The following is a 17,470-nucleotide window of genomic DNA, read 5'->3' as shown; positions in this document are numbered from 1 at the left end:
TGGGATGACATGTTTATATGCTACATGTCTCAAAATATCCACATTGAAAACACCATTAAGTACTACACTACAGTGGCTGGCGGATTTATCAGATATACAGTATATTTTATAATTACCGATGATACATTAGCATGGAAGAGGCATTTTGATGCTGGGTATTGTAGGAGGAATGTAAAATATTGGGACTTAATTCATTTAAGATACTTTCCATGACGTTGTACAGTTTTTTTGGCTAGACCAGGGGTGTCAAACTCATCTTAGTCCAGGTTCCACATTCAGTCCAGTCTGATCTCTAGTGGACCAGACCAGTAAAACCACAGCAGAATAACCTAGAAATAACCACAACTTCACATTTTCCAAGATACACAGGTGTCTGTATAGTATTTTACTTTGTGATCAAACGACAAAAGTCAGACAAAAAGACAAAAAAAACAAAAATAAAACAAAATAATTCCAAAAATGAGACACAAAATGACAAAAGCGAGACACAAAATGATAAAAGCAGGAAACAAAATGACAAAACGTGTGACAAACAACACAAAACAAAACAGAAAAAGAAAAAAATGTTACAAAGCAACAAAAACATGCACAAACGACATAGAGACAAATAATTACACAAATAACAGAGAAAATGACAAAAGCGAGAAACAAACCGACAAAAAAAATAGACAAACACAAATGAAACAAAAACAACACAAAACGACAAAAAGGACACAAAACAATGAATAAAGCAAAACACAAAATGACAAAAATAAGACAAAAAACACAAGCGAGACAAAAAGGACACACAAAACGACAAAAAACAGAAACAAACAACAAAAGTTAGACAAAAAAAGACAAAAACAACAAAAACAATCTAGTATTTTACTTCATGATCCAAACAACTTGTCATGGTCTAGAAATGATTTTAAATTTATAGTTTTACTGATTTCCAATCTGCAGTTAATGTCTTCTCTGGAAATTTTACACTTTGAGGACCGGATTGGACCCTCTGGAGGACCACTTTTGGCCCGCGGGCCTCATGTTGGACACCCCTGGGCTAGTTCTTTGTTTTCTAATAATCTCAGGTGTTACAGATTCATGTAAGTAGGCAGGTGTCGGACCAGCGTACACATAGGGGACTTTATGGTACAACCAGCATTAAAACAGCCAACTACTGATCATCTTGGTATAATTCTGGGACAGCCTGAGACCTGCCATTCAGACTTTAACACAAACATCCACCGAAACACAGACTAAGAGTCCCACCCCATCTAAAAAACTGCTCAGGAATGGCTCAAGGACCCTGAGAAAAGCCCAAGATGTTGACATGATCCTGATCGTTTTTGTGTACCTATTATATGGGATTAGATCCAATAGGTCCCCACAACCGATAAGACCAGTGGATCTCTAATCAAAGGAAACACCCCCAGATGTCCTGTGTCTGTGAATCAGAGCTGTTTTAGTGGCTCAAGAAAGACATACATATTGTTAAGCAGGTGGTTTTAATGTGGTGGCGTTAAACCACAAGAAAAACACTAAAACATCGGAATTGCAAACGGACTTCTCTTGCTGGCCTTCATTTCATTGCTATGGTGCATCATTTGCCTTTTGATTTCAAGTTTGTTTGATTTGAATTATGGAAAAACAACTTCCACATGTAGTTAAATCCATTACAAATATGTTGTATTTTCAAAACTTGTCAGATATAGCGAGTTACCAGCTAAATGCAGAGAAGCTCAACAATCAGTGGAATAGAAGTAAAAATGTGCATTTATCCTAAAATTGTCAATAAGTTCAGTATTTATGTAAATATATTCTGATATTTTCCACTTTGTCTTAATACATGACAGTATTCAAATAAGCAATTCATCATTTCAGCGCTAAACGTAAAACTAAAATACAAACGCTGTGCTTAATGTAGTGGAACTGCAAAGGGTCACGTTTTAGTGGCTGATTAGTGAGAGGAAAGTGATCACCCACTCATGTAGCCTGCTGGATGCCAGGCAGAGACAATGGTCTGGGGATGTTTCTATTTGCTTGTACACACCACTCCTACCAGTTCCCCTCCTCATCTGAAGAACAATACTGAATAGAGGATTGCCTGATGTCATCCGCCGTTGCTGCCACTGAGAGTCGTACATCCTCTCACCGACTTCCTGATATAGTCTGCATCAGTAGTGTCTGAAAAAAATCTCAGAAACAGAACATTTCTCAAAACGTGGCCTTATTCATTGGTGAGGAATTCCCTCGGTGCTGAGGTCATTTGATATCTACATCCTGAGTGAACTTCTGCAGAGGCAGCTCATAGCAATAATCCAGAGCTCCTCCAGTACATTCTTGTGGTAAAGTGACAAACAAAAGAAGCATCTCGAGTCAAACGCAACCACTTCTCTTTTGTTGTGTGAAGCGTCTGCAAACAATGGCTGCTTTTACTGTTGCCCAAGAACTATGCAAACCAAAATAGAGCGACAAACAACAGGGCTTACTGCGATTTACTGTCTCTGTCAGAAATAAATCATCTTGTTTGGGATTGGGTTATTTGGAAGAAACGTTTTTACTGTAGCTTCTCCTTCTTGACACATCTGTCGCTGGCTCTAGTGCAACGTGAAGTAGTGTCAGAGCAGTTTTCACCCAGTTTTCACCCTTCCAAAATTGCACCCATGACCAAATTGGAAGATTTCCCACAACTGCATGTGTGACTGTTACCATGTCAGCACAGATGGATCAGCCCACCCTGAGACGGTGGGTTTGGAAGATGGAAATGTGATTTTAGTCTTCAGTGATTGTGTCTTTACAGTCGTAGTTATGTCCAGTTTCTAATAATACTTAGAGAAGGAAGATATTTTTTCCATGCAAAGTGATTTACATTCATCTATCTGGTGTTTCAGCGTGGTGTGTTTCTACAGTCTGCCTACACAATGATAGATTTGCTACTCAGTTTACTTCCACACACTCACAAGATGGTACGAGGTTAAAAACAGAGCTGTCATCTAAAGCTATCGCTTCACCGCCACACCCAGCCACATATGTGGGGAAATAACAGTTTTATCAAGAAAAAATACCAAATGTTCACTGGTTCCAGCTTCTAAAATCTGAGGTTTTGCTTTTTACCTCCTTTTTATATCAGTGGAAATAAAACGTCTGTTTATTTATTAGACCGATCTGAATGTTTAACTTGTATACTTTTCCCTCTCAGATGTCATGGCGTCCGACCTACCGAAGCTCCAAGTTTCGAAACGTCTACGGAAAAGTGGGCAACAGGGAGCACTGCTACGACGGCATCCCCATCACCAAGAACGTCCACGACAACCACTTCTGTGCCGTCAACTCCAAGTTCCTGGCAGTCGTCACGGAGAGCGCCGGCGGGGGATCCTTCATCATTATACCTGTATCCCAGGTAACTGACACACCTGGTTTGCTGTCTGTTGCTATGCCAACCAGGGTCAAGAGTGAATGGAGTCTTCTCTTATTTGTCTACATCACTGTGAGCTTCTTTGTTAGATAAGTTCTGTTTTTAGGATTTTTTCTGAATAATATTCTTTAGACCTTACATTTTTTCTATATCTGTGTAAAATTGTTGTTTTCAGCTGATTCCCAGCATCATAAAATCCAAAACTGCAAACCAGTTTCCACACAAATGAAGTACAGACTGTAACTGCTCCTGCATGCCAACCCTACATCTCCCAGCCAGAATCTAAACCAGCCTTTAACAGAGGAGCACATGAAGGAATAATGCCCATAAATACGAAGAAGGGGCCGGTTGTATTGGAACGTGTGAAATTCTTTTTCCTGCTATAGCAAACAGGAATGTGTTTCTCTCACTAACACATTTCTACTGATTTACTTCTGGCTCACTGATTATACAAGACTATTCCTGATTTTAATAAGGAAATACAACACTTTGAAGGCATTACACTAACAGCATGATGCTGCCGTCTAGTTTGCATCTCACTCAGATCCGTAGATGACAGAAACCGTAAAGTTCTTTGCCTCTTTAAGAGTCCGGTCCAAGGTGCTGGAAACGTTCTCAGCTGCCGAGCGGAGTCGAGTCGAGCAGTTATCAGGAAGAGAAAGTTTTCAGAAAGCTGAGCAGTTAGAAGCAGAGACACCTCAGCTTCATTTCATCGTGAGCTCAGCCGTTCTGCCATGGAAAAACACTGCTGCCTGTCTGCATGTGTGTCTGCGTGTGTGTGTGTGTGTCTGCGTGCGTGTGCGTGTGTGTAATGATGTCAGACCTGTTTTTTGGGGGTTTTTTTAGATTTGAGGTCACAAACTAATAATGTTGTGATGTTAGAAAACTCTGCTGCTGTTGCCGTGCTGCATAGTTTATCTACAGAGTGCATTAAAATGTCTCATCCGATAACTGCAGTTTAATCACCACAATTGACCAGCATGACATCATGGAGTTGTGTATAATCAGCACACCACTTCTGGCATATTTTGCATGTCATTGCTCTGCGTTTTATACTTTCTGTGTGACATTTTTCAGTGTTTACTTGACACATGAAATGGCTAAGGTTAGATTAAGGGACGCGGTGGCCTACAGTAAAATGCCACAAACTAGAAATGTGCTGACAAGAAAAGTGACTTGACATGTTTAAAACAGGCCTTTTTATGATACCTTAGATTGCAGGTAAAACTGTGATGGGTTTTACAGTTGAAGTATAAAATTACTATACATCAGGAATGTCAAAGTCATTCTAGTTCAGTTTCATCAACATTCAGCCTCAGTTTATCATTTCCACATTACAACTTCCAGATCACAGAGTGTCTACAAAGGAACACAACATTTAGTCATCTGGAGCTGAACCATAGAGGATTTTACTTTATGATCAATATGACAACAGTCAGACCAAAAAAAAAAAACAAGAAACAGCAAAAACAAGACAAAATGTTATAAAAATGAGACACAGAGTGACAAAAAAAATGGACAAACGACACAAGAGAGACAAAAAAGACACAAAATGACAAAAAGGAGACAAAAACAGCAAATAAGGTGAAATGCAAAATGGCAAAAAAGGACAAAAAACACAAGTGAAAGAAAAAGAAAACATAAAATGACAAAAACATGATAAAACAACAAAAATCTGACAAAAAACAAGACAAAAAAACCCCCAAAACAGACAAAATATTAGAAAAATGGGACACAAAATGACAAAAGAACAATGAACAATCTAGTATTTTACTTTCTGATCCAAACAACTTGTCATGGTCTAGAAATGATTTTAAATTTATAGTTTTACTAATTTACAATCTGCAGTTAATGTCTTCTCTGTAGTTATTACACTTTGAGGGCCGGATTGGACCCTCTGGAGGGCCGCTTTTGGCCCACGGGCCACATGTTGGACACCCCTGCTAGACATGGATCACCCACAACATTAAAACCAGGAGAAATGAAGAACATCCAAATGTTCTGCTAGGAAATCTTGTGTCCTGGTCTTCATGTGGATGTTACTTGGACCCCCACCTGAACATTGCTGGAGACCAAACACAACCTCCAAGATGCTCAGGAACAGCTAGAGGAGCACGACAAAGACCCCAAGGCAATGATCCGGCTTCCAAATTCCCTAGTTCCCTTCTCAATCAAGTGTCCATGAGATGCTCCAAAACAAAAAGTCCAATCAGCAGGTGCCCAGGACCCAAACCACCTTAGTCCCACAACCAGACACTGCAGTTTTTCATTCTTTGTAGTTCCACTGCTGTACGCTACAGTAGACAGAAATCACCCTAATTTCAAACTATTCAGCCTCCTCCTCCAGCTCTCAGTCCTCAGACGTCCATCAGATGAGCTTCAAACATGAAAGATAGTCCAGCTCAACGTCAGCAACCGTCTGGTGCTTCACCCACCATCCACTCTCCCCAGTGAAAGTTCACTAACCTGTTCTCCCACTAACTCTGCTGCTGTTTATACTGTATTATCTGCTCTGTGAGAAGCCCTGTGATTGGCTAAAATAAAAATAAATAAATAAATTGCTGCCAGAACCACTTAAATTTATATGTTGAAAGGTTAGAATAGAATTTCTCCCCAATGATGCCAAACAAATAATGCCTTCCCCAGCTGTAACTCAGAACTTATAGGACTGATGAAGTCCATAATAAGTACTAAGAGATCTGTAGAAGTGAACATGGAGCACTTGTTCTCCTTAGTGATTTAAATAAAATAGATAAATGCTGATGGCAGGTGTAGAGAAAGAGAGGATTCTTTTCAGTCTAGTCATTGAAGAGTCGCGTGAGTCAGAAAACAGCGAACTAAAAGATGAAATCAGCAGTATTGTATCAGCTGTACTTGGCATCAGTAAAAAAGCAGCTAAGAGGGTAATTCTCTGGGTATTTTCATTCATTAATCCTTTTAAATTGAAATAATCTGATTAAAGCAAGTGCTTGTATTATTATGTTGATTCTAGGTTGCAGCTCAGAATTCTTAGATTTCCCTGTGGAGCTTGTTCATGCTGCTGACTCCATCCTCGACCCGTCTAAAGACCATGATGTGATTGATTTCCACGTATTGCACTGAGGCGTTTCCACGGTATTCTGCTGAGCTGACGAGCTCAGAAATAGCATTTATCATATTTCAGCAGCAGCAGGACGGCTGTTGTTTGATGCAATATCAGCTGATCTAAACAACAAATCAGAAAACTGGTCCTTTCTATGAGACAGTCAGCCAAAAGGTTAAATAACAAACAGCTTATTTTATTACGTTTCATTGAGGTGACCTGGAATGAGGCAGCGTTTACAGGAGGACGACTGTTTATGTTGAAAGAATGGTGTTAAATGGATAAGATGCACAGATAATTATTTGGTTTTAATGGCTTCTTTATGAGGGGATTATTATACAGCTAAAATATTAATGGTCAGTTAGCTCCAAATACACTAAAACATTAGAGCTGAATTCTACTACATTACACATGTTTGATGTTTAGTATGACATCATGTGGAGCAGGTCATGTGATCTGGAATTAACACACTTCCTGGAGAGGTGTTTCTGGAATGGGGAACTTAGTGGAAAGGGATTTGATTAGTTATTTTCCATATAAAATTTGATATATTACCAAAAAAGACACATCTATCATGATTATCTCAGCTTAATAAAAGAACACATTCCAAACTATTTCTGAATCAGCTCAGTTTATTATTGTTTAGCTCATTAGAAGGTGGTTGGTATTAAATTCAGACGCTTATTTAGTTGACATTTTAGTGATATCCAGTCATTTTTTATTAATAAATGATTGTTTCCATAATAAATAATGATGGAATTTGTAAAGACATGATCATAATGAACATAAAAACATTCTTTTTTTATTTTATTTTTTTTTACTTTTAATAAAAATATATGCAGACATATCCCATGGACTTCAAAAGTCCCTCAGTTATAGATTGATTCATCAAGACACTCAAATATAAAAATTACAGAAAGAGTGCAGACTTTGAGCTTTAGACATGAATATTTAGACCAGTTTGAAAAGACGAGCACTAAAAGGTATATTTACTATTTTAAAACTGGCTCCAATTTTCCGTTAGAACTCTATTAGGCTTTCTATGTCATCAGGCTGGTGTGTGACACTTCAGCTAGCGGTGAGCTCTGAGCAGATTACGATGACGGCCATATGGTGGCCTGCAGACGGAACCACAGCGAGTGGACGGCCTACCGCTGGCACCACCTGGCACACAGACCCTCCCAGAGAATGACAGAAGGTCACAGACACCTTTTCATCTCCTCAGACAAAGGAGGAGAGTCAGTGGGTGGTGTGCTTTCTGTATCGCTGCTACTACTGTCGCCACCATGCATGATGCAGCGCTGGGAACCACATCTGGGATTCAGTCATTTTTCCTGCAAAGATGAAAATTAAGTGTTGGTTCCAGCTTCTGCATTGTGAGAAAATTTTTCTGTTTTTGTTGGTGATAGAACAAGCTAGTCATTTCCGGACATCAGTTTCTGCTTGTGGTATTTTAAGAGGCGTTTTTTTTGTGCTATTATCTGGGCTAAATTAATTAAAAGGGTTTTTCTGGCTCAGATCGAAGCTTTAGAGGTCGACTATGCATGACGGAAAGCATTTATTACTTTGTGTGTAAGTAGGACTGAACAATTATTCATAATATTAGCAAAATCGCTCTATAAACAAGTGCAATATCGAAATTACAAACCTGCAATGTTTTGCTCTAAGAAGCACTGTGGCGCTGCAGAGATGTTCCAGCCTATAAATCTTACTCTCCAGATGGAAGGAAGCACGCTTGTTTGGTACAAACCTAAGCAATAATGAAAAAACATACTTCTTCTGAGGAAAATAAATCAAAAATTGCAACTCCCGCTAACATCAGCTCTCATATTGCATTCGCAAAGTCTGCCACAATGATTGCTATATGATCTTTTTTTGAACATCTTTCTGCCCTAACGGAGAGGAAAAGCAGTGAGCCTCTGTTCCTTTGTTTGACAGAAATCTGAGTTATTTCAAACCATTTTACAAACAAAAGTGTACATTCAAGGATATTTATTGTCGTTGCATTTCTGCAACGAAAATTTGTCGGCACTTCCAAAGAAAAAAAAACAACATAGCATATATATTTGGACCATCAACAAGAGATAAATAACAGCAGCAGAACATTCAGTCAGTTCAGTTTGATAGGCATGACTCGTTGCACGTTGTATGGGTTCACTGAGGTGTGGCACACCATATGGGAGGATATACCACAGAATATTTATAGTCTCTAATCAGCATGCAGCATCAGTGAGGTTTCCAGAGAAGAGTAGTTGTTGAGTTCCTGCTGTTTTATAATTCAAGCATTGTTCAACATCATAGCCAGAGGAGCCATGTTATATTTTGCTTTGTCTGCTGATGAAATGAGCTCTTGTGACGCTGTAATCACAGAGCAGCAGCGGTAAATTCCATTAGTAATGATTTATTGATGACTGATCAACGCTGGGAGCCTCTGTCGTATGGCAGACGTTGGTACCTGACCAACTCATTTGTGCCACGGCCTCAGGAAATGATCTGCACAAAGACCACGAGGCCTGTGGTGTTTTCCTGTCAGATGAATGCTAGCTGGTGCTGGGCAGTTTGTAACAGCTTCCACATCATTTTAAAAGGTAGAATGTGAAATAAATTAAATCCAAACTGTAGAACAGAGGAGTCAAATTCATCTTAGTCCAGGTTCCACATTCAGTCCAGTCTGATCTCCAGTGGACCGGACCAGTAAAACCACAGCAGAATAACCTAGAAATAACCACAACTCCTAATGGTTCCTTTGGTTTAGTGCAAAAATATTCACATTTAAGGAATTATCTTTTTACAAAACATCATGAACAACCTGAAAGTTATGAACAAAAATAAGTTAAATTTCGGCAGCATTCATCCTCAGTTCATCATTTCCACATTACAACTTCCAGATCACAGAGTGTCTACAAAGGAACACAACATTTAGTCACCTGGAACTGAACCATAGAGGATTTACTGAAGGATCAAAATGACAAAAGTTAGACAACAACAACTTAAAACAAGACAAAATCTTCCAAAAATGAGACGCAAAACAATAAAACGAGAAACAAAATGACAAAAAATGAGATAAAAATGTTATAAAGCGCCAAAAAATGAACAAACGACAAATATCTGACAAAAAAAATTGTCAAAAAGTGAGAAACAAAATAACAAAAATAATAAAATAAGACAAAAAACATGACCAAGATAAAACGGAAACACAAAACAACAAAAATGAGAAACAATACGACAAAAACGTGGACAAACAACAAAAAAATACAACAAAACATGACAAAATATTACAAAAACGAGGCACAAAGCCACAAAAAAATAGACAAGTGAGACAAAAAAGACAAAACAACAAAAACATGAGACGAATGACAAAAATCAGACAAAAAGCAATAAAAACAAGATAAAATATCACAAAAATGAGACCAAAGAACAATGAACCATCCGGTATTTTACTTTATGATCAAAACAACATGTGATGGTCTAGAAATGATTTTAAATTTATAGTTTTACTAATTTACAATCTGCAGTTAATGTCTTCTCTGGAATTTTTACACTTTGAGGGACCCTCTGGAGGACCACTTTCTGCCTGCGGGCCTCATGTTGGACACCCTGCTGTAGAAAGTCTTAGTGTTATTCATTTCATGCTCAGTTATAATTCTGGTTTCCTCATCAGACCTCGTGCACGCTCTGAACTCAGCGGTTCCCGGCAGACTTTCTCTTTTTGTAGGTAATTAGCTGCTCTGAATGCGGAGTCCCAGATCACGTCTTATTCGTGTTTTCAGGGTCATGTTGAAACTGTCTTGTCACCGTCACTTCTGAACGAGTCATCAGAGCTTATACTGGGCTGGTTGGTCATTTTAAACACTGAATGCAGCTTTATTCACACCCAGACAGATCTAAGGTCTCACTGAGAACCTGACAGGAGACTGACGTCAGACAGATCCGATTATCTCCCTCCTGGTCTGGATCAGTTATAAAATCACATCATCTGAGTTAGTTGTGGTTATTGAAGTGCTCCACATAGCTGAGTCACTCTGTCTCCTGTTTTTTTCTTCTTCTTCTCTCATATTGACTAAATATTAACTGATGTTCCTCTTGGCAGCTGCCATGTTTTGGCAGAGACTGATTTCGATTAGTTTTGGCGTTTGCCCCTCGAGCTTGTTAGCAAAGCCCTCGCTGTCTGTTACAACGTGTTCCTGTCGAAACATGCATTTTAGAACTGCAATGATTAATCAGTTGTCAACTATTAACAGAATCCCCAAGTGTTATAATAACTTCTTACTCAGTTTGAGTATTTTTTTTAAAGAAAAAAGCTTCTTGGGTTTGAATATTTCTGGTTTCTTTACTTCTTCAGCTGAATATTTTTGGGCTGTGAACCAAACAAAGCATTTGACGACATTATTTTGAGACACTGATTGACTTTTTTCAGCACTTTTTGGCACACAATCGGCCAAATAATATATAGATTAATCAACAACAGAACTAAACATGAGACGTATTCCTAATAGAATTCTAGCTTTGCGGATTTTTTAAGCTTGTTAACATTTTGTTCAGTTTTGAAGCAGCGATGGTGATTCTAGTAATGTATGCACTGTTTAAATGAGATGTTATATCTGTAAACCATTAAAACGGAAATGATTGGGTATTACTAGTTTCCTTAACCCTGTCAGACATAAATATAGGAAAAAAAACAAAACAAAAAAATAGCAATAATAATAATATATAAACATACAGAAAAAAAGCAAAAAATTAGCAAAAATTATTTATTTATTTATTTATTTATTTATATATATATATATATATATATATATATATATATATATATATATATATATATATAAAAAAAATAAAAAATTTTTGCTAATTTTTTTGCTTTTTTTGTCATTTTTGTCTCTTTTTTTGTTTTGTTTCGTGTCGTGTGTCTCACTTTTGTAATATTTTGTCTTGTTTTTGTTGTTTTTTGTCTTTTTTAAGTTAAATCCTCTCTGGTTCAGTTCCAGGTGACTAAATGTTGTGTTCCTTTGTAGACACTCTGTGATCTGGAAGTTGTAATGTGGAAATGATGAACTGATGCTGAATGTTGATGATACTGAATTTATTTTTCTGAAGAAATTTCAGGTTACTCATGATGTTTTGTTAAAAGAATTCCTTAAATGTGAACATTTTCAGAATGTACTTTTTAGCATTAAAACAAAGGAACTATTAGGAGTTGTGGTTATTTCTAGGTTATTCTGCTGTGGTTTTACTGGTCTGGTCCACTGGAGATCAGACTGGACTGGATGTGGAACCTGGACTAAGATGAGTTTGACATCCCTGCTATATTACTGTCTGTTGTGTGTGTTGCTGGGATTATATTAATATGAATTAAACATTTTAGCTCTCTAACTTGACACCTACCTGTCAGTAGGAAGCTAATGTTGGTTCAGCACTATCAGATAACTAAATAAAGTATTAATATAGACACTGAGAATTCTTTAAATCCAAGCTTTTGATTATCTTTTATTCTATATTATATTTTTGATCGTATTTCACCATTTTGCCTCCTAGTGTTGTAAAACTAAACGTCTCTAAAGCAGGGAAATTCATTTCTGTGTTTGATTCTGCCTGAGGGTTAAAGTGCCGCTACATGTTCAGGATGAATAAAATAAACTATTTATTATTACAAGCAGAGGCTGTTCATAAATCCAGAGTCAGTCGTCAGGGTTCAGCGAGGATACGGCATGTAAAAACACACACACACACACACACACACACACACACACACACACACACACACACACACACACACACACACACACACACACACACACACACACACACTTCTCTGCCCGGCGCTGTGAAACAAATCTCTGAGGAAATAAAAAAAGAGGTCAGTGGATTGAAGTGACATCAAACATTGATGACATCATGACCGACATTAGGACTTCCCGTCAGCTGCTGTTATGAGCCAGCGCCCCTCTGTGGACTCTCAGGGTTATTGCAATAACAATCATGCGCCCCAGACGTCCCCGTACAATAACAGGTCTGCTTTGTTTCAGGATTTATGGAGCCGCCTCGCTGAAGTGATTTCACTTTTATTATTAGTCTTTCATGTTCACATCAATAACAGCAGGAAGAGTTTGGTACAGTAATGCACTTTTGCAGGGGAATTAATCAGCTGTCCCATGGCTTTGCTTATTACATTAGTTCCCTTGCTAAAAGTGTTTTATGTGATTCATTTTCTAACATTGACATTATTTCATACAGAGGATTTTAATACACACTCATATTTCCATTTCTTTCACTGACATGTGAAAAAGTGTATTTAAAGTCATGTTTTTTTGTGGCTCTGTTTCAGTCTGGACGCCTGGACTCTCATTACCCCAAAGTGTGCGGCCACCAGGGCAATGTGCTCGATATCAAGTGGAATCCCTTCTTTGAAAACATCATAGCATCCTGCTCTGAGGACACCTCGGTTAGTGACCCAAAGCCTTTTTTATAGCCGTCTGTTCTGACAAATGTCTCATATCTGTAAAATCACACAGTTTGTTAGATGCCCAGGTTGAAAGCCAACAGAAGGTAAAGAGCTCAACGTTCTGGTCAGAGGGTCACTGACTGGCTGAGCTTGTACTGGACACAAGCTCATGATTGGATTTTGTTTGGCAGGTGCTCTGGTTCCTCTTGTTGTTGTTGTTGCTGTTGTGAAGCAGTGGCTTGAAAATGACAAATGGCAAAAGTGAATTGCCTCTGAGCAAGGCACAAATCTCCAAAATGTTCATCATGTCTTCTTCCTAATGCAGGAGTTTTCAGGTGCTGTGTTCAGACATAGCGTCTAACTGACCTCCTCTCAGTGAGACGCTTCTGAAGAAGGCCAGAAATCAACATCTTTATTTTCACCTTATGTCTGAACAAAAGAACTTAAAACTCAAGGCACAAATCTGTTAGCTGGTCAGTAGCTGGCTGCATCAGTGAGATCAAATCTAAATCACTGTTTCTCTTAATCTCATATTTTTCATATACCTCTGGGTCCATTTATTTTCCAGTACATGCACCTGTTACTCTACTCTGCTGAGTACAGTAAGGCCGTGATAGTACTGTGTTCTGTGTAGTACTTTCACTTGTTGAAGGATAATCTGATCTGGTCCAAACAGAGCCTCTGGCCACAGCTGTAATCCACTCTAATCCTAATGCCATGGGCTACAATGATAGCGGTGCTATTTCTGATCAGAGGGATCTCTAGCTGTGTCGTAATGATTACAGATTGGAGTTCACAGTAAGGGTTTATGAAAATCATAACTAAATAACAATAACTGCAAAAATATAATAACTCAGCAGTGAATGTGTTCGGAGTCAAGGATACTTCATAAAGCATTCAGCCTCACGCAGAAACAAAGGGGTGTATAACCTTATATTATAAAGCCATATATCACTGCCCACTGAAACTCAGATGTTTGAAGTAATCAAAGAAAAAAGGAAAGTTTGGAGCTGGCTATTGTTGCTCCAGGACACACAGCATAGGTGGACACAGCCAAACGTGGCTTCAAACTGTCGCCTCATGAACCTTTCCTCACCCGACTTGCAGCTTCTAACCTCCATCTGTTCCACAAACTGAAATCCCAGTAGCGAGGTGTGAAAGGAAAATCAGTAGTGAGCTCTAACATTTTGTTTATTTTATGTTCACATACACTATATTGCCAAAAGTATTGGCTCACCTGCCTTGACTGGCATATGAACCTAAGTGACATCCCATTCCTAATCCATAGGGTTCAATATGACGTTGGTCCACCCTTTGCTGCTAGAACACCTTCAACTCTTCTGGGAAGGCTGTCCACAAGGTTTAGGAGTGTGTTTATGGGAATTTTTGACCATTCTTCCAGAAGCACATTTGTGAGGTCACACACTGATGTTGGACCAGAAGGCCTGGCTCTCAGTCTCCACTCTAATTCATCCCAAAGGTGTTCTATGGGGTTGAGGTCAGGACTCTGTGCAGGCCAGTCAAGTTCATCCACACCAGACTCTGTCATCCATGTCTTTATGGACCTTGCTTTGTGCACTGGTGCACAGTCATGTTGGAAGAGGAAGGGACCAGCTCCAAACTGTTCCCACAAAGTTGGGAGCATGGAATTGTCCAAAATGTCTTGGTATGCTGAAGCATTCAGAGTTCCTTTCACTGGAACTAAGGGGTCAAGCCCAGCTCCTGAAAAACAAGCCCACACCATAATCCCCCCTCCACCAAACTTTACACTTGGCACAATGCAGTCCGACAAGTATGGTTCTCCTGACAACCACCAAACCCAGACTGGTCCATCAGATTGCCAGATGGAGAAGCGTGATTGGTCACTCCAGAGAAGGTGTCTCCACTGCTCTAGAGTCCAGTGGTGGCTGCTTTACACCACTGCATCCCACGCTTTGCATTGCACTTGGTGATGTATGGCTTGGATGCAGCTGCTGGGCCATGGAAACCCATTCCATGAAGCTCTGCTGAAGCACTGTTCTGGAGCTAATCTGAAGGCCACATGAAGTTTGAAGGTCTGTAGCGATTGACTCTGCAGAAAGTTGGCCACCTCTTGGCACTATGCTCCTCAGCATCCGTCAGTTTACATGGTTCTACCACTTGGTGGCTGAGTTGCTGTCGTTCCCACGCACTTCCACTTTCTTATAGTACAGCTGACAGTTGACTGTGGAATATTTAGGAGCCAGGAAATGTCACGACTGGATTTGTTGCACAGGTGGCATCCTATCACAGTTCCACGCTGGAATTCACTGAGCTCCTGAGAGTGAGTCATTCTTTCACAAATCTTTGTAAAAGCAGTCTGCAGCCTAGGTGCTGGATTTTATACACCTGTGGCCATGGAAGGGATTGGAACACCTGATTCTGATTATTTGGATGGATGAGCCAATACTTTTGGCAATATAGTGTATCTTTGTTGCCATGTAGAATAGAATAGAATAGAATAGAATAGGTCTTTAGTGCTCAGCTTCATTATAGAAGAGTTCCCTACGGAGTCAGAAAGGTTCAGGTTTGAAGATGTGTTTACTCAGCATTTCTAACACGACATGGAAAACTAAACATATTTACAATAGAAGTAAAAAAAAAACTTTTATCTGTTACTGTCTGCCAGACCTCCCCTCTCACCTTTTGTTGTCTGCCAGACTCCTTGATTCAGCCACCCTTTGTTCTTCGTTGTCTTACTGATTAGCGACCAAATGAACCACTATTCACTCTTCTATTTACATACAGCCCCTCCCTATCCTCTGACCATCCCTATAAATGTGTCCTCTGCAAATGTTCTGGATGGTTTACCTTCACAGACTGCTGCTCTGTGTTTATTTAAGCTCACTGTATGCCAGAATACCTGTAAACACCCCAGTACAGCAAACTAACAAGGACTAAGAGTGAAAATTCTTCAACACCCTCTTCTGCAAAGGGATAGTGAAACTTCAACCAAGTGCATCGAAATTATGGAACTATGCTGAAAAATGCTGCAAGAACATTATTTCTCCTGTGACATTTTCTGATGAGACCAAACATTCTGAATTAGCCTCGTCAGTCAAGTCAGTCAGTTGGTGACATGAATAAAGTTCTTCCTCCAACTCCTTCTGTCCAGCATTGCAGTCAAACATTCTTTTCCTTCCAGACCAGTGTCTTCTTCTAGAACCTTCCAGCCCTTCTGATACTATCAGGTTTCCATAGCAATGACCAGCTGATCGTTGGGTCTCCACATGTCCATCCAGGGCTGGTCTACACTGTCTAATGATGGTTGACCAGCGTGGATGTGGACCGTATAGGGACTTGTTGGTGAGGTGTGATTTCCGGGAGATGTTTTGTTCCATCCCTAACACTCTGGTATTAGTCCCATCGGTTCTTTCTGACTTCGTTAGTGACCAGGAGTCAGATCCATAGAGCCAGATGGACCACTGACGCCTTGAATCTTCTCATTCTGGTGCCATTTTAATTGGAGATACCCATTGTGTATTCATTCACATTCTGTGTGTTCATAAACAGGTCCGAGTATGGGAGATCCCAGAGGGCGGCTTGAGGCGAAACATGACGGAGGCGGTTCTGGAGCTGTACGGTCACAGCAGACGGGTGGGTCTGATCGAGTGGCACCCGACCAGCAGCGGCATCCTCTTCAGTGCAGGATACGACTATAAGGTACCGACGAGCTTGAATCAACACAGCTTGAATTAAATTTATTACAGTCTATCATGTGTTGACGTGTCGGATTAATCACTGCTGAGAAAGTTCCATTCACAAGCTCATGACACAGTCACACCACTGGTTCATCTAACGTTTCCACCCAACAATCCTTCCCGTCTGTGTCAGATCCTCATCTGGAACCTGGAGATCGGGGAGCCGGTGAAGATGATCGACTGCCACACCGACGTCATCCTCAGCATGTCCTTCAATACAGACGGCAGCCTGCTGGCCACCAGCTGCAAAGACAAGAAGCTGCGCGTCATTGAGCCACGCTCCGGGAGAGTCCTTCAGGTTAGGAGGAACAACTGATGCAGCTTTATGTCACAAGTCTCCTTTTTACTGCATGATTGCTGCTACCATATTTACAGTATTAAAAACTGAGCAAACATGAAGAATTTTACTAATTAAAATGATCCATATAGTAGTTGGGGACAGTCCCTCTGAGAATTTTTAGACTACTTTCCATTTCAAAGACCATGCTTCCAAGTTCCATTAAAAAAAAATCTTAAACCTCCTAGACAACAGTTGACTTCCATCTGTGTGGTTTGGAGAAAACCTTTTTTGATAGTTTAGCAAATATGGCTCATAAAACATGGCTAGGAAGCGCTTTATTGGCCTCTATATTGTAGAATCCTGACTTCTGTTAAGTTAAACTAAATCTTGGCCACCCTGCTCAACCTCTAGATGTCTGACCTTTGATGATTTACAGACATCCTGGTACTCTAGCAGTTTAATTCACTGTTCGGACCTGGCTGGACCATTGTTGCATTTTCTATGTTTCTACTGCAGCTATGAAATAAAGAAAAAAACTCCTGAAACACAATAT

At 39.7% G+C, this 17,470-nt stretch overlaps 1 protein-coding gene across 2 annotated transcripts in view; it reads left to right on the top strand.

The window, feature by feature from the left end:
• Nucleotides 1-17,470, top strand: part of coro2ba (coronin, actin binding protein, 2Ba) — a 67,431-nt gene that overhangs the window by 39,213 nt on the left and 10,748 nt on the right. For both annotated transcript variants that reach the window (XM_023279271.3, XM_023279268.3), the window contains exons 2-5: nucleotides 3,179-3,379; nucleotides 12,802-12,918; nucleotides 16,450-16,599; nucleotides 16,771-16,935. In XM_023279271.3, coding sequence (XP_023135039.1) covers nucleotides 3,179-3,379; nucleotides 12,802-12,918; nucleotides 16,450-16,599; nucleotides 16,771-16,935 — 633 coding nt within the window. The remainder of the gene's footprint in view (nucleotides 1-3,178; nucleotides 3,380-12,801; nucleotides 12,919-16,449; nucleotides 16,600-16,770; nucleotides 16,936-17,470) is intronic.

The sequence above is a fragment of the Amphiprion ocellaris genome, chromosome 1, assembly GCF_022539595.1.
Source record: "Amphiprion ocellaris isolate individual 3 ecotype Okinawa chromosome 1, ASM2253959v1, whole genome shotgun sequence".
Lineage (NCBI taxonomy): Eukaryota > Metazoa > Chordata > Actinopteri > Pomacentridae > Amphiprion > Amphiprion ocellaris.
Note: the sequence above shows the minus strand (reverse complement) of the source record. Positions and strands in the feature narration are given on the sequence as shown.